At 35.1% G+C, this 18,943-nt stretch overlaps 1 protein-coding gene across 1 annotated transcript; it reads right to left on the bottom strand.

Moving 5' to 3' along the window:
* Positions 1-911: 911 nt before the first annotated feature.
* LOC128235334 (carnosine N-methyltransferase-like) lies at positions 912-18,496 on the bottom strand. Its single transcript, XM_052950151.1, has 9 exons — positions 18,356-18,496; positions 17,095-17,202; positions 16,224-16,311; positions 15,700-15,878; positions 14,368-14,508; positions 12,451-12,629; positions 10,169-10,282; positions 7,607-7,710; positions 912-5,726 (listed from the first exon to the last, which is right to left on the bottom strand). The coding sequence occupies exons 1-9, from the start codon at positions 18,466-18,468 to the stop codon at positions 5,607-5,609; spliced, it is 1,146 nt and encodes a 381-aa protein (XP_052806111.1). The 5' UTR covers positions 18,469-18,496; the 3' UTR covers positions 912-5,606.
* Positions 18,497-18,943: the final 447 nt, after the last annotated feature.

The following is an 18,943-nucleotide window of genomic DNA, read 5'->3' as shown; positions in this document are numbered from 1 at the left end:
TGATGAATTTTGCTAAATTTGATTTCTATTTGACCATGTACAATTATTCACATTTTATTTGTCTCCTTGGCCTAATGGTTAAGGCGTCTGCCTACTTAGCGGGAGATGGTGGGTTCGAATCCTGGCCCCGTCATACCGAAAGATGTTAAGTTGGTACAAGTAGCTCACTTGCCTGGCGCTAGACATTTGAAGGGTAGTGCTTGGTAAAGTGGTCTACTCAGTAATGGTTTAACCAAGGAAAGTTGTACCCATGTATCAGTGCTTTGAACCGAGCATGTAAAAGAACCAAGGGGTCTTTTCGAAAAAGAGCTAGGGTATCACACCCGGATTTCCTTGTATCCCACCACTGTCTCTTCAAGGTGCTGTCCCTTCAGCAAAAACAAAGGACCCCGTTGGAAATAATTGCTTGCACTTCCATGGGTTATCCTTGACCTTGAAGAAATACATACATACATACATACAAAATGAACGAAACTAAAAACTCTGGATCAGTTAGTTTTCACATATTGAATCATTCGTGAACTGTAGCATGAGGCTGAAAGTCCTGTAATAATACAGTTTATCCTAAAGGAATTGCAACCAGTTCTTCATGATCACAATTCTTTAAAAACAATAGGGGTCATGTATTGGTTAGGCCCAACTTCCATATCAAGTTTGATGACCATAGGTCTAGGCATTGTTGAGTTATCACTCGGACAAGCTTTAAAATTCTTTTATCATTAAAGGTCACTGTGACCTTGACCTTTGACCCAATGAGCCCTAAAATCAATAGGGGTCATCTACTGGTCAGGCCTAACCTTCATGTCAAGTTTGATAACCATACGTCTAGGAATTGTTGAGTTATCACTCGGACAAGCTTTGGTCTACCGACTGACTGACTGACCGACCGACATGTGCAAAGCAATATTCCCCTCTTCTTCAAATAGGGGCATAATAAATCACAAGAAAGTTGCAAGTCTATCACATTTATTTGCTTTTTAAAACCAACGTCATACATAGTTTGGATATTATTGTTGGGATATTATTGTTTTCTTTACATATATTTTTCTGAGCATATCTTAACAAGTTTATAAGTACAGAAATAAAGATGATACAAGAAATGCTAACATTAACTACATTATAAGATGATACAAGAAATGTTAACATTAGCTACATTATAAGATGATACAAGAAATGCTAACATTAGCTACATTATAAGATGATACAAGAAATGCTAACATTAGCTTCATTATAAGATGATACAAGAAATGCTAACATTAGCTTCATAATAAATAACTATGTCTGCCTTTTTACTTAGTCCAAATAAACAGCTGCTTCAGAGTCTTTGACAGGTTTTTTTTAGCAACTCTATTCCATGTAAAGGCATCTATTGTGCCTGTTTTTCAGAACTTTGTTAAAGTAAACAATGTTGTTAACTTCATTGTTGTTACCAACGATGTCAATAATCATGTTGTTAACTTCATTGTTGTTACCAACGATGTCAATAATCATGTTGTTAACTTTAAAAAAGTTCTGAACAGTCGGCTCAATATGTTAAGGGGAACATACAGGGAAATGAATGTTTAAAATATTCTCCTAACACACGTTACTGTAGCTATACTTTTACCTAAGATTAATGTACACAATGTCATGCATACGGTCAGGATATTCATCTTTTTTAGTGTAGTAAGTGTGCTTCATTATCAATTTCTCACTTAAAACCATTGTTATTTAGTCTTGATACTTATATAAGTCCTTTCCATGCAAGAAACAACCTTAAGTTTTCCCCAAAGGAGAAAAAGTATCAGAAAAACAATATCTGCTGACAATAAACATATTAATTTTATATCGGATATCAAAACAATTTCACTTTTTACTTCCATGATGGGTTTAAAGAACATGGAATAATAAAAAGCATGCTATCAAATACGAATGACAAAGCACATGGCACTAAAGGCATAAGTCATTAAAGGGACTAGACACCAGATGATATCATTGCAAGAAAAAAGGAACTTTGTCAAAAACTTACATTAAAATGATGTCTTTGTGTACAACAAATTGAATATTACTTGCCATTGCTTACGACACATGTATCCTTATGCACCAGTCAATTGTAACCACTGCCCCCCCAGGTCCGGGGAATAGCCGGGACTTTGACTTTCGGTCCAGCCAACCCTGGGTAAAATCCCTGCGGGAACAAACTGATGGTTAAACCCCAGCCAAGTGCCCCCGCACCCCATAGACTCTACATAAGGCCCAATCTTTGCAAAAATGTGGCGCTATGAAAAAACCACCGCGGTCACCTGGCCCTGCGGGTTAACAGTTCTTGCATATTTTTCCAATGTGAAATTTACTGGGTTTGTCTACCACATTAACCCCAGTTATTTAAGAATAGTGCTGCTATATGTTATAATAATAATGCATTTGTATAAATCACGGGACCTTGACATGCTAAATATACAAACTATAGACTAGGAAACAAGTATGCTTTTGTTTTTAGACAGTTAAACTCAGCTGAGACAGCGATAAAATGTTATTTTAATCACGTAAAATGATGTATTTTGGGCCTCATACTAGTTCGTATTGATAATTTCAGGCTTGCATTGAGGAAATACTGTATTTGCTGATTTTGGGACGATTTTGGGACTTTAAATCTGGTGTCTAGTCCCTTTAACAGGCAATTGATGGCAATGCATCATGGGAAGATACGCCGATAGTAAAATCTAGATTTATCGAATGTTGACACAGTTCCTAAACTTACTGGACCAGGTATTTGTTAAACAAAACAAGGTATAATGAGACTGATACAAATTATCAAATTATAGCTGCAGCCAACAAAAGCTGCACTCTCACAGATTGAATGTTTTGACAACTTCCTTTTTTATGGCTTGGAACGAGCCAATTTATGCGAAAATATATGGAAAGTGATATAAGACTGTTGACAAAAAAACAGATCACAGCTTTCTTTTTATGTATATTCAAATATTATGTTTTATGCATTTTCCTTAAACCATTAGTAACGCTTTTAGCCATAAAACATCAATTTTCGAACGGAACTAATCTGCGATCTGATATTTCTTCAGCAATCTTATATCCCTGGTTTGCAGATATTTATGTAAAAATTGGCTCCAAGACAAAAAATTAAAAAAAGCTGTCAAAACGGTAAATCTATGAGAGTCAGCTTTAAGGAATGAATTGCGAGATTGAGATCATTCTTGGGGTATGAACATAGTTGGGCTGGTTAAAATCTGTGGAGTGTCCGAAGGACTCCTATTATAGCATTTTTTGACAAGTCTAATTGCGTTCATATCCCCGATAATGACATCAATCCCGCAATTCATTATTAACATTTACATCAATAGTTCATTATTACACTCAAGAATTGATAAAAAAAGACTTCAATTAAGAAAACCTTACATCACCCATTTTGCAAATAGAAAGATCAGACTGTAACTTGACATATTTTATCAAATGACATCACAGTAACACTGGAAAGATCAACCACTGGAAATCACTTTAAAATGTGAAATTGAAACACAAATGACAAAATTACATTTACATATCATAAATTAACACTTTGTAAAAGATTTATTTTTATGGGACCTGCTGACACAATACAAACAATAACAAGATTCGATGTTTCGCGATCTGAACATATCCAAAGATATTGCATTTATCGGATGATTACTGCAATTGCCGAAAGGCAGTTCATTTAAGGAATGGAAGGTGAGGTGTTAATATATTGACATGATAACAATGTTATTCTGCTATTCCTGTTTGTAACGCTTGATGCAATATTATGCTTTATTGAGTACCCTGGCACAATAGGCTAGAAACATCTTGTAATCATTAATAAATATGAGTCAGTTTCTTTGGTGCCGAATGGGAACCCATTTGAAATCTAAGCCAATGAAATCATTTTGAACGATATTTTCTGTATTGAATAACAACCCAAGTTATGGTTAGTCTTCATGGGTGAAGAGTATTCAATAGTAACATGCAATTTTACTGGAAGAAGAGGTCTCTCAACTACTACCATTCATAATAAGGAGATTTTGCCAATCAAATTTCCCGCGATACTAAAATAGTGTGAACGATTGCTTAAAAAAATATATATACAGTAAGATTGTGATTGTTCGAACAGGTGGTTGTTAGAGAACTGGCAATTGGCCAAGGTCAAGGCTTAGCCCCAACCATTATTTCTTTTATTTTCATATAAAAATGGATTGAACCCTAAATAAGTTGAGGACTAGAGCACTATAGCCAGTCCCAAATACACAAATCATGTGCAAAACCTTATGATTACCTCAAGGACATAATCGGTACCAAAGTAAACACTGGATATGACGACTTCAAACTTTCAATATACATCGTAAGACATTTCATTATTGACTAAAATGGATATTAGGGTCGTTCAAAACATCGGATCAAACAAGGTTTTAGCTTGGGCCCTGGCATCCTCATCGATCACATTTTTACTGTATATGTATTTTGATAAGTTTTGACATGCATCACATAAATATGTTTCAAAATGAATGCAAAATATTGTCATAACAAATGAGACAAGCTTGTATTAACAAATTGCTTCTATCAGTCAGGGTAATTGTCCATGTTTTGTTTCAGCATGTTTATATGATTTGGCACAGAAATATAAACTATTTCAACCATTTTCCAACAAGTGCCAATAAAGTATGAAGCAGAAATCTGAAACTAGGTACTGAAGATTAACTAGAATGTTAGTCTGGCAATATTCAAGTCTAAAATTATCCACTTAAAATTTTTGAATATATGTTTGAAAAAAATTCATATGTCTATCACAAATCGTATATAGCCCGGTAATGAAAATCTTAAAAATCGCAGCATTCCCTGTAATATATTAAAAATCATTAAATGTGCCAAATAAAACTAATGTTAAAGAAACTGAATATATATATATTATCAGTAAAATTGGGCCAATTGTTCAGAACTTTGTTAAAGTTAACAACGTGATTAACGACATCGTTGTTAACTTTTAAATGTGAAATATTCGATGATGTGCACATAGATTTAAATAAAACAAGTACGGCTAAAATGGCTGTCTCGAACCTTGGTAATAATACTGCAGATCATAAGTGTATCAATTAAACATTCAAAGCAGTAACAAATTGAAAGTCAACAATGATGACATTAACAGTTGTTACCTATAACATAGTTCTGAACAATCAGCTCAGTGTTTCATAATCCAGTCATAATAAAAGGCAAAATTCAGCACATTCATCAGGCTACAACCAATAAATATTTTGTAAGGCTCTACCCAATCAACTCACAAAAATACCACCGCCCTAAAACTTAAATAGCCTTTGTTTCATGTTTTTCAATATGGATAAAAGAGGTAGGGTTGTAAAAGAAATATCTTAATTGGGTAACCCAAAACAAACTATTTATTTATTGTGAGGTCAGTTTTCTCTCCAACAATAAAAATGTTATTACCCTTTTCCTAAACTTTAAATATCCCAAAACAAATTTACAGTTATTTCTCTATTCTACTCTTTCCTAAATAACTACAAAGTAATTTCTCCTTAATGCTCTCCAGTCTCCACATATCATTCAACAAACCCCTGTACAGAGTTGTTCCCCTTGTCAACTCTTCACTGGCCTTCCTCCTTCATGACTGGTTTCCTGCACACAAACATCACACTGTTGTATGTGTGGGTGAGCATGGAAGCAGGATTCTCAGTGTATGTTGAAGCAATGTTTTTCTTCTCCATCTGCGGATTTAAATAGTTTCTCATGTGAGCCATTGATTATAGGAAGGTAACTACATGGACAAACCGATAGTATAAGTGACCAGGATTTTGTCCGAAATTGTTGTTTTTTGTAAGTTTTTGGTCATATAATGACTTAATATATCATTTTTGACCAAACACTGAGTCAAATTCCTGTTGACAAACCCAGTAGTCTGGAATTTAACCAAGATCCTGTTTTAAAGCTGCACTTTCACAGATTGATTTTTTTGACAACCTCTTTAATTTTTGTCTAGGAATGTGCAACTGTTTGCGTAACAGTCTGGATACCATTGATATAAGACTGCTGACAAAAGAGCAGATAATAATTTTCATATTTTCATATGTTATGGCTAAAAGCATTACTAATGCCTTAAGAAATATGAAATTTTTTGGCAGTTGACCTATATATACCAAACACTTGAGATTTGTTCTATTGTTATCTTTATCTTATATGACAGATATAAAGGCAAGATGCCCAAATAAGCTGATTCTGAGACAAAAAAAGGTCAAAACAGATCTAACTGTGAATATTGTGAGAGTGCAGCTTTAAGGCACAGATATTAAGTCCAACCAGACACTAAAAGGAAAACAAGAAATAAACAATGTAATGAGTCAACTGAATTAATTCCATAAATATAAAACTATGGCTATCAATAGTGGCAAGGGTTACTGCCTTGCCCAACACTGTCAAATTTTTGTGTGTAAACTTAAGAAATCAGTGGATTCTGAGTACCAGTACTCAAGCTACCACTTGCCGCAACATTTAATCAATACATTCAGGTTTACACCAGGATTTCTGAAGGCTTGTTGCAGTGTTCTCAATAAGAACCAGCTGCTGGCCAAAATGGATGGTTCAAATGGCAATAGGGCCGGTTCAAATTTGAAAAATTAAATGAATTTTGAGTAGAATAAGTAGAAGCTGGTCGGTCACTTTATTATTTGAGACAGTTCAACCGAAACTTATTGAGAACCCTACTTGTTGGGATTGACCAATGGGGTGGGTTTGGGAGGTGTGTCCCCTCACTACGTTGAGATTTTTTTTAAATTGTCAATTGTGGGATTTCCTGCATTCAAAGCATAACTTATCTGCTGAAGTCAATCAGGCCACAGATTGTTCAGTTGATTTGAAATTCACTTGAAAATGTAGAATAAAAAAAATCTGATTGTACAAATAAATATGCTTCAAAAAGTGTAAAGTTGATTGACAGGCTAAAAATGTTGCTCTTGAGTCAAAATTCACCTGCTGTAAATAAGATGAAGCATCAGAGCCACGATCATTCAATACCTTCAAATGATAAGTTCCAGTGTGTGTATACCACGTGATAAATTACGTCATTAATGCTACGTCGGAAGGCAACAATTTGCTTCGAATGAAGACTTTTGTCACTTAATTCAAAGATATCTTCATGTTTTCTTCACCATTTTAAATGAAACGCTGCTTACGGAGCCCCGCCTCCGTCTTTTACGAAAGATTGATTGAGAGTTTAGTTTCTTTAAACACTTCGACAAACCTTTTCACAAAACGGCCGTCTGACGGAGCACTGTCAAAACATTATTTTTGAAACAGTTGGATGAAACTAATCATCTTATCAAACTCCGGTGATACAACGAAGAAGGGCTCTTTAATTGGCATAGACTGCCCTTTGTTTAATTTAAAATGGTGTCGTAAAAGAAAAGTTATCTTTGTTTTAAGTCTTCATTTTAAGCAAAATATTGCCTTCTGACGTAGCATATATGACATAATTTATAACTCAGTGTACACACACTGAGTTCATCTGTAAACAGTTGTGAGAGAAAAAAATAGAAAATACATGGACAAACAGATAGAGAGAGTGTGGCGCAGATGTGAAATCCCTGCTCACCTCAAAAACAAAGCCCATTTTCTCTATAACACTACGGACGTCTTCGTAGGCAAGTTCTATTGAAACTTCATTTGGCATATCAGCATAGTGGTACAACAATGGCCCTGAAAAAAATGTTCATGACATACATTATACACTGCCTTGAATTTATAAATTACAGTAAAACAAATTATGGTAGACATATACCCATCTATTCCATTTAATTCAACCTTGCTTTTTTCCTTAGAGTAAGAATAAGTAGATTACTTTCAAACACCTATGAGCGTTGTCCTTTGTTTTATTTGTTCATTATGTCACTGTTATTGATGCAGAATGATACTGTATTTTTTTTTAGAACATGTACGGTTGGCAATAGTTAAACATCAACCAGCTATTAAATTAAATTAAAGCCTTGAATTACACTCCTTGAAGTGTGGTGAACTTATTGTTAGAAACTACTTCAGGGATAGCACAAATTAGCTATCAATTCCTTGCAAAAAGGCATAATTTCATGCTTTTATTAGCTGATTGGCTAGTATGCTTTGCTAAATTTATATGCAAACTTTACCAAAAACTGTTCCTTAAATTACTCTCTAAAAGGAGGTAAAAATGAAATCATGCAAAAGGTATATATTAAATATAAAATAAAACTAGAGCTGTCACAGGAGTGACGAATACCCCCAAATGCCGCCTGGACACAGGAATGGCAAACCATTCCTATGAAAAGAGGCCATAACTCCAAGGTTACTGCACATTGCATCTTCTTTTATCATGCATGTATTGTTTGTCCGGAAACCGTTTTTCTATTTTCGTAACAGTGCACAAAAACCTTTACTCCACTGGCCCCATTTTCAATCACAAGCATTGTCTTCACAGAGGCTGCATATACAGCAAGTTTCATCACAATATCTCATGCCCAATTAAAGTTATGAAGCAGAAACCATTTTTCTATTTTAAGTAACAGTGACCTTGACCTTGGCCCCACCAGCCCCAATATCAAACTTGACCTGTATCTTCTGATGTTACACCTGTGTACCAAAAAATGTTCAAATCTGTCAAGCCTTTCATGAGTTATCGTCCGGAAACCATTTTTCTATTTTTAGTAACAGTGACCTTGACCCCACCAGCCCCAATATCGAACTTGATCTGTATCTTCTGATGTTACACCTGTGTACCAAAAATTGTTCAAATCCGTTTAGCCTTTCATGAGTTATCGTCCAGAAACCGTTTTTCTTTTTTTAGTAACAGTGACCTTGACCTTGGCCCCACCAGCCCCAATATCGAACTTGACCTGTATCTTCTGATGTTACACCTGTGTACCAAATTTTTTTCAAATCTGTCAAGCCTTTTATGTGTTATCGTCCGGAAACCGTTTTTCTATTTTTAGTAACAGTGACCTTGACTTTGGCCCCACCGGCCCCAATATCGAACTTGACCTGTATCTTCTGATGTTACACCTGTGTACCAAAATTTTTTCAAATCTGTCAAGCCTTTCATGAGTTATCGTCCGGAAACCATTTTTCTATTTTTAGTAACAGTGACCTTGACCTTGGCCCCACCAGCCCTAATATCGAACTTGACCTGTATCTTCTGATGTTACACCTGTGTACCAAAAAATTTTCAAATCTGTCAAGCCTTTCACGAGTTATCGTCCGGAAACCATTTTTCTATTTTTAGTAACAGTGACCTTGACCTTGGCCCCACCAGCCCCAATATCGAACTTGACCTGTATCTTCTGATGTTACACCTGTGTACCAAAATTTTTTCAAATCTGTCAAGCCTTTCATGAGTTATCATCCGGAAACCGTTTTTCTATTTTTAGTAACAGTGACCTTGACCTTGGCCCCACCAGCCTCAATATCGAACTTAACCTGTATCTTCTGATGTTACACCTGTGTACCAAAAAATTTTCAAATCTGTCAAGCCTTTCATGAGTTATCGTCCGGAAACCGTTTTTCTATTTTTAGTAACAGTGACCTTGACCTTGGCCCCACCAGCCTCAATATCGAGCTTGACCTGTATCTTCTGATGTTACACCTGTGTACCAAAAATTTTTCAAATCTGTCAAGCCTTTCATGAGTTATCGTCCGGAAACCATGAAAACCGACAGACCGACCGACAGACCGACCGACAGACAGACCGACCGACCGACAAGCTCACTTTGTTTGTGGGGGTATAAAAAAACTGTGATAGCAAAGTTTAATACCACAATGTTTATTTGAATTCAATAATAATGCCATGAAATATAGCTCAATAATTGAAGGGTGGACTTAAGTTTTATAAATAAGTTTGTTATAAACACTCTGTATCATCCCCGTCACCCAAGCATATTCATAACTTATTATAATATAAATATATCTATATGATATATGATATGACATGTAGGTTATGAATACGCTGGACGTTGAGGATGACTCCGGATAAAAGGAATTAGGTCATTAAACAGATATAAGGAAATCCAGATATTTTTCAAACACATCTGAAATGTCCCCAAAAATTCGTCATATCCTTGGTTTACTTATTTCAACCTGAAAAAGCCCAGGACAGCAACATATTCGGAGACAAACACAATTTTGCGCATACCCATATTGACCCAATATCCTCCAGGCTTGAGGATCTCGAAGATTTTCTCCACGTAGGCGATGATGTTGTGAGCAGTGTCGATGAAAAACACTGTGACCACGCAGTCAAACACAGCTGGAAACATGGATATAACAATCATGGTTAATTAAACAGGTATCTTAAAAGCAGGACGATTTGACCACTCTTTTATTTTTTGTCTCGGAATGAACCAATTTTTCGCGTTAATATGTGACAACCAGTGATATGAGATTGCTGACAAAAATCATATCGCAGTTTTTCATATTTACGTTCGAAAATTTATGTTTTATGGCTGAAAGTGTTACAAATGCTTTAAGAAAAAATGAGTTTTTGGCAGTTTTCCAAACAATTGAGTGAGTGAGTTATCTTATATGACTGAATTGAATGCATTGAATGCATTGAATTGATGCCAAAATCAGCAGATTCTGAGAAAAAAAAAAAAAAATGACAATACATATATTTTTTTAATAATGTCAATCTGTGAGAGTGCAGTTTTAAAAGGACTCACTGACTGTTTTCATCTTGGCAACATTTCTTTTTTTTGGTTAATATTAAGTTATTTTATTCATTTTTATGGACAAACAGCCATTGACTATCGTTGGGAGACAGTTCCAGTTTGACTATCGATAATCGGTTCCACGCAAGAAACCGATTACCGCTAGTACAATTGACAATACCTTAATTGCAGTTTTATTATTGTACAATGATTCGCAATCCTTAACTACGCTTATGTTATGTGTATGCTTGAAGTAATTAAGTGTTGTTGCTTTCGGCCATATTGTTAATGATAACAGCTGAACACTTTAAAATGTATAATAAACTGAAAAGAGGAAATTGGCTGAAATGAACCAAACGCAAATATCTAGAGAAAAGAAGAAAAACAATTGATGATCAATTATGACCAAATTCAATCAATTCTCTCTGATTTAAGCTTTCACATTAAAAAGAAACTGTAACAAGCAAATTCTTGCATAAATATCTAATAGATATTTTAGCTTAAGAAAGCTTTGAATTATGAATAAGCTTAGGCTTGGATTTGCAAAATTCTGTTCAAATGAGTATGAGAGTATCTGACAATGGTTGTGATGTTCCAATGATTGATTATAATCAAAAGTTGATTGGTTCGGCTTAAAATCAGAGAGAATTAATTTAATTTGGTCATAATTGATCATCAATTGTTTTTCTTCTTTCCTCTAGTTATTTGCATTTACAACTAGTGATATAAGACTGCTTACAAAAGATCAAATCGCAGATTTTCATATCTTTATTCCAAAATTTATGTTTTATGGCTAAAAGCATTACTTACGCTTTAAAAAAAATGCGTTAAACATAAAAAAAAATAATATAAATATGAAAACCTGTCAGCAGTCTTATAACACTGGTTTCCATGCATTTTCGCAAAAATTGGCTCGTACAAGACAAAAAATTAAAAAAAGGGTCAAAACGTTCAATATGTGAGAGTGCAGCTTGAATAATATATACCAACTGAAAAAACAAACTAAACAAGTTAACTTTGAGAAATTTTGCCCAATAATAATTACTGTCCTAAATGTCAACAACATGTACTCAGTAAAGCTTTGAGGCAACAGGAGTTGCAAAAACAACCCATATTTTTTAATTATATCTTCAATAAAATTTCTGAACCGACTGAATTTTTTTGTGTAGTGAAAAGTACAATCGTGATCTATAAATAGGCCACATTTTTCAATACAGCTAATTCATTTAAAAATCTTTTTTCATGAAGACAAAAAGCCTTTTGGCCCATTCATGCTACACATTCTTTACACTACCAGTGAAACCGTAGTACCTAGAGGAAACCCACTTGTCCAGCTTGGTGACCACAGACCAAACTCACAAACGCCTAGGACCGGAATCTAACTGGGTCACCTAGGTGACGAGCGAGTGCGCTTATCACTGCACTAACCATACAACCTTAGAGTTACAGACTTTAAGGGCCAGACTAATCAATTTAAAGAATTTTTTAGCTAAAAAATTGTAAAAAAGGTGCCTTGCTGAATTGAAAATGATATTTCAAAACTCAAACTAGCTGTTTCTTATGTGGGCAATAAAATAATTAAGTCTGAAACCAGCAATGCCCAGTTACCGGTACTACTAAGTCTTTGAATTACCAATTTGAAAAAGTGAATGTATGATACGAACATTGATAACAGGCTGACTGATGCTCTTTTTTCTCAGGAGACAGAATGACACCTTGACAGAGTTTAACAATTTGTTCATTTAAAGAGAAACATTTCTATATTTACCAGGGTCTTCGTACACTTCAAGAAAGTTTCCAGCCGCCATAGAAAAGCTGGCGTTCTCTGGGAGATCAGAGGTGTCGACATCTGGGAATGTGATCGCCCGGACCTGATCTTCGTTTCGCAAGTTGTTTGTCCACTGGTGTACCCAGGGGTAGAGGGTGTAATTGTTGATTTCTTTGCATCTAGATATGAGAACAAATAGTTTACTAAAAGATATAAGTCACAAATAAGAAGTGAAATTGTACAACTATACATTATATTTATGTTTCAGTAATAGGGCATCTGAGCTCAGGGGCCGTATTCAATAAACATCTTAGTGAATATTTTCAACTTAGTGAGAATTTCATAATATTTGACATCGATTATTTCAAATACCCACTACTTTTCATCCGATTTATTCATATGCATGTATTGTTTAGACCATTTTCTTGCTTATTTTTATACTTTTGGTGTACAAACATTGTTCATTTTCTTAAAATTCAAATTAGAAAAAAGGCAATTTTTCACTAAGTTGAAAATTGTTACTAAGATGCTTATTGAATACGGCCCCTGAACAAGAAAACAGTACCCATGTTTAGGTTATAGACCACTGAATAATCCTCCAATGTACTCTTAAGTGAATTGACCAATTATGCAGGAACATACCACTAATCCCAAATGTTCACAACCTTCACACCATATATGGGATGCAAGTTTCACTTGTGTACTTAACATTAAACTACAATAGAAAAATGTTACGTTTCTAGTTGAACATTACCACAATGTATTCAACAAAGCTACGCAATCCCCAAAAGGGGTAAAAAAAATACAGCCAAAATGGCAACAGCATAAACTAGATTGAAGAGATCCAGCATGTTCAACAAGTTTTTTTAAATCACAAATCATTCAGATTCAAAATCCAATATATAAGGAAAGTACCCAAAGGTATGAGCTTTGATTCATTGTCATGTGTTAATAAAAAGAAGGAACAAAATAATGTGAATCTGAGCAGTCACTTCCGAACTGGTGTAATTTGTAAATGTGATGATTCTTTTTAGAAATTCTATATATAAACAGTAAATCCTTATAATGAAATACATACAGCAATTTCCATTACTAATTCCATGCTCCACAAAAAGCTACAGTCTATATGTGCACATGTTGGTATTAAACGAAGAATTAAGAAACTGACCGTATCATCATTATATAAACTTGAATGCTTTGTTATCACTGCAGATCTCCCATCTTATTGTTCAAACCATTTTTTACCAACATACAAAGCATTGATTAACAAGGTGTTTATCAAACTAGAAAAAACAATGCAACTTTGACTGGAATCCAACGCAGGTCTGTTGCTGGTTTTTCTTTCAGTCAAAATGGGGAATAATGGAACAATTATTAAAGCCAGAGTTATGGGCCTTCCTAAACAATGATATTGTCTCTGTACAGATGTATTTATAATTTTTTAATGTACCTTGATCAAAATTTAAGCTATTGCCAAGGTTTTGCATAGTGAAGACAATGACACAGGGGATATAATAAAACCTCAACTTTGTTTTTTTTTAAAAACACACACACACAAGTTATGCACCAGTCAATTGTAACCACGGCCCCCAAGGTCCGGGGAATAGCGGGGACTTTGACATTTTGGTCCAACCCAGCCCGGATAAATCCCCGCCCAGCGGGGACGACATGCCCGGCCAAATGCCCCCGTACCCCAGGGACCCTACATAAGGCCCATTCCAATGCTATATTTGGGGCGAAGACAAAACCACTGCATTCACCCGGCACTGTGCAGTCACCTGGAAGGTAAAAACACGGCCCATTTCCACGGCTATCCCCAGTTTACCTCCAGACCCAGGGGGGCCTTGGTTACAATTGACTGCTGCATTAAAAACCCATTAAGATAAAAAAAGGTAAAAATATGAGCAATATTTTTACTTGTTGAGTACAAAATTTGAAGAGAAGAGCATGTAAAGGCTGAATTCATTTCCCTGGCAGTTGTATCCCCGCTTTGCAAACTCGAAGGCCAGGCGGCCAAGCCCTGCTCCGGGTACCAGGATACTCACTTGTGAAGAGTCACTGCAAGGGACGTAATTATCTAAACAAAGCAAGGGAGAGAATTGTTACAAATATACGGTAGTGCAATTTTTTAAGACAATCACACCATTCTTTTAATTCTGAAATATCATTAATAGTATTGATTTTGAAAAAAGCACAAACATTTGTAAATCATGATTTAATGCAACAGTACTATTGAATTCATGTTAAGTGGTTTCACAGAAACTGTATTCTTAAAGAGAATAGACACTTTCCATACAATAAATCTTTCAATCGAAATTGTAGTAATCATAACAAAGTCCTCCAGAAGCTGAGAATTTCTAAGTTTAATTGATTTAAGTAACATGCTCCATGAAAATAAACTAGCACAGGTACAGGTTAATCTGGACTTTGTATCATGAATAACTGAGGCCCCAGTTTCTAGAAAGTCCATAAGTGGGGATTAAGTCTCACAAGCTTTAGCAGCTAATTTTTGTTAAGCCAAATTTCTTTAATATTTTATCATAATTATCTCTTTTGGAAGTCCAAAAGCCCATAAGAATTGTATGATAATAATGTTAGCATTACAAAATAATTAGTATTGTACAATAATTAAACTGCAATAATTATTGTGGTCAATTCTTACAAAAGATAAACACCCAAACCGAAATATTGAGCATAGCTTCACCCTGTTATACAGTGTGTGTACACCACGTGATAAATTATGTCATATAAGCTACATCGGGAGGCAATATTTTGCTAAAAATGAAGAAATAAAACAAAGATAACTGTTCTTTTTCATCACCATTTTAAATAAAACACAGGGCAGTCTATGCCACTTGAAGTGTTCCGCCTACGATTTATTACCAGAGTTTGATAAGGTGATTAGTTTCATGAAACACTTCGAAAAACCGGTTTCCAAAATAGTGTTTTGACAGTGCTCCGTCAGACAGCTATTTCGTGAAAAGGTTTGTCGAAGTGTTTTAAGAAAATCTCTCAATCAAATTCTGGTAAAAGACTAAAGGCGGGGCTTTGTAAGCGGCATAGACTGCACTATGTTTCATTTGAAATGGTGAAGAAATAGTGAATTTAACTTTGTTGAAGTCTCCATTCGAAGCAAAAAGTTGCCTTCTGATGTAGAATTTATGATGTTATCTATCATGTGGTATACACACACTGTTAGAGACTGGAGATGTTTTGAGACTATGGGTTCAGGACTCTTAAACAACTGACCAAGATTCTGGCGGAAATCGTTTCACAATTTCCTCGATAACTGGGGTGTAGCACACGTCTCTTTCCGCCTGTCCGTCTGTGCTCCAATCTCGTACAAACTGACGGAGTGTGGATTTCAGTTTGTCCATATCCGATATTTTTGGTAGTGTAGCTTTTGATGTGGGCTCATCTTCTCCTGCCTTGAAGAATGCAAATCAAAGAAATGTGTATGGTATTATTTTAAGTGACACTCATATTAAAAAAGTCATTTAAAATAATCATATTAAAAAAGTCATTTAAAATAATATAACAAACATAAATTTTGAGTGATGAGCCTCAGGTTATATATTTAAACATGGACATAAGTGGTGATAAATATTTCAACGAAAGGGGAATTTTTGACAAAAACTGGGGAAATTTTTACACTATTCTGGTTGGAAAATGGGGCCAAAGTTCGGCCCTAAATCTGCCATAAAAAAGGGCTGAACCTTAACTACTTACTAAATAATGCAAACATTGTAATAAACACTTTATATAAATCTTACATTGGCCGCATTTTGTTTATTTTCAAATATATGTTCCACATCTTGTATGATAAGTTTGAGAACGTCATAATTTTCACAAATGCACCACCTGAAAATCACACAAAACAGAAATTAAACACTGCAGTATGATTTTAGTTCATTTAATCTTAATGCTACAGTAATTAATGATAAAATTACTATAGTAATGCACTAGTCAATTGTAACCACAGCCCCCAGGTATGTGTGTATACTGGGGAAATCCAGGGAAAAGGTCCATGTTTTTACCTTCCCTGTAGCCCATCAGTGCCAGGTGAATGCGGTGGTTTTGTATTTGTGCCAAATATAGCGGGGAATGGGCCTTACCTAGGATCCCTGGGGTGTGATTTTACCAGGGCTTGGCAGGTCCGAAAGTCAAAGCACCGGCTATTCCGTGGACCTGGGGGGCCATGGGCATTGACTGGTGCATAACTGTATGATCGTAATGCTTTTTATTACAGAGTGACCGCCAATTTGTACTGCTCCAAAAGCAATTTTAAACACTAACAATTCTACAATTCAAAGAGCATAATTCACTAGGGCTATTTGAACAGAGCTAAAATCCACAATCTTTCATTGCACCTTCAAATGCTAAGTTACTTTGAAAACAGTTGCATATCGGATCTTGAAACTAGATAGCAATTTTCAAAATCCAATATATAAATATATTCATGTGCATTATTAAAAAAATGGCACAATAAAAGACAAAAATGCAGTGCAAATGGTTATTAAAAAGAAAAGGCAATGAAATCAAACTGTCATTCACAATGATTAAAAAAAAATGTGTTATTAGGAAACCAAAAAAGTTAATGGGAATTTATTTTTTGTGAATCAAAATAAATATTATTTTACTTACTGGACATGGGTCAAATGTTGCAAAAAGTTTGGAATAAGCTGTTTGTGGTGAGTTGGAAGCCCCTCATAATATCTCAATGTATCTGTAACTCGTCTCTGACAAAATGTCCTGAAATGAAAGAGCAACAATTATAATGAAAATATTTACATAGATGTAATTTTATTATTTATTCACTTTGATAGTATAAGTAAATCTAGAATAAAAGCATTAGGTTGAAATAAGTTTACATTAGATATTATACAAATATTCAATTTATTCATTTTTTGCAAAATACTTAAGTTTAAGAGATACTGATAAAACATCCAGCATTATCTTCCAAATAAAATGGAAATCAATATAATACACCTGGTTTTATACATTCTCTTATTATACTTGAGTTTCATGAAAAACTTAATCAGATCGGCTTCTGTCAACAAATCATCACGATTTTTTAAATGGACTGTGTCACAGATTGGCACCAAAAAAAGTTTTTTTCTGTAACAAATCTCAGGACAATTATCTAATACAATGTGTTACGCTTTGCTATCATAATTGTAAAAAAAAGCTACCCAAATGTAAAAAAAAAATTGTGTCGGAGACCGGGTTCGAACCCGCGTCGCCAAAATTGTAGTCCAGGGTCTTACTCACTGCGCTACAAAGGCTTATTCTAATCGGGTGACATAATTAAGCTATACACCTACCTCGTTAATATCACGTGATAACACCGACTAGCCAATCACGCATAAGGAATGAATTCTACCTGGTAGACATACCCAGTAATCTTTTTTAATGGAAAAATACGAAATAACTTCTAAACTTAAATAAATTGTAAACTATGTGGTACTTCAGTTAGTAAGTTTCAATGCATTGTACACATCAATGCCAATTTATGTCAGTTTTCGACAATTTTCTTTTATTTTCGCTATTTTATCATACGTGAGACAGCCCCTTTAACAATCAAGTAGGTGCACATTATCTTGCTGGTCAATATATTTAGCGCTGGGATCTGTCATTCTAAGCTAGGAAAACAACAAGTGATATGGACGCGTAGTCACCAAAACGAAAATAGTCAATGACTCTGAAGCGGCTGTTTATATGGACTAGGACATCATTTAAAAAAAGAAGCATGGACGGCATTTTAGAATGACTACAAGTCAGAAGGCAGCTTCAAAGGGGCAGGTAAATTTGTTATTATCTTTAACGGGGGAAACAAAAATGTCAAAAAGTTTCCCTGGACGACCATTACTGTGGCTTCTTGTTAACACTGGCATTTTTCGTATACCTATATGATCTAAATGAGTTTAAAATCCTGGTGAAATGTTCTCTTTCCTGGCTTTCAACGTCAATTTCATCGTTGATTTCCTCAACTTTCACTTTTACCATGGGGGCATCCATTTTGCAAGGGAGATAATAGTATCGGTTAGACTGGTACCCTTATTCTATTTTCTATCAAAAAGTAACGAAGGGTACCAGTCTAGTATCGGTTAGACTGGTACCCTTATTCTCTTTCAGATTTTTATCAAAAAGTAACGAAGGGTACCAGTCTAAGTATCGGTCAGATTATCATTCGGAACACCTCGGTCATTTTGCCATTTTTATCGAGAGAAAAAATGGCCGAAGAGTTCCGAATGTAAGATTATTTATTGAATGAGACGATGAAACACCACAGAATGGTATTTTTTCCATAAATTGTAGTGAAAACATAATTATCATTTAAGCACATATATGTGGTTGATACGGAAAAACACTCAGATTATTGGTTTGGGTAAAAAGACGCGTTGGACCGGACTAATTCCGGACCAACGGAAATCTCCGTAACGGTCCGAGAATCGCTCGAAAGTCCAGTATCCATGCAGTAGCCAGTACCCTG

The sequence above is a fragment of the Mya arenaria genome, chromosome 1 (assembly GCF_026914265.1).
Source record: "Mya arenaria isolate MELC-2E11 chromosome 1, ASM2691426v1".
In the NCBI taxonomy this organism is placed as follows: domain Eukaryota; kingdom Metazoa; phylum Mollusca; class Bivalvia; order Myida; family Myidae; genus Mya; species Mya arenaria.
This window is presented reverse-complemented; position numbering and strand designations above follow the sequence as displayed.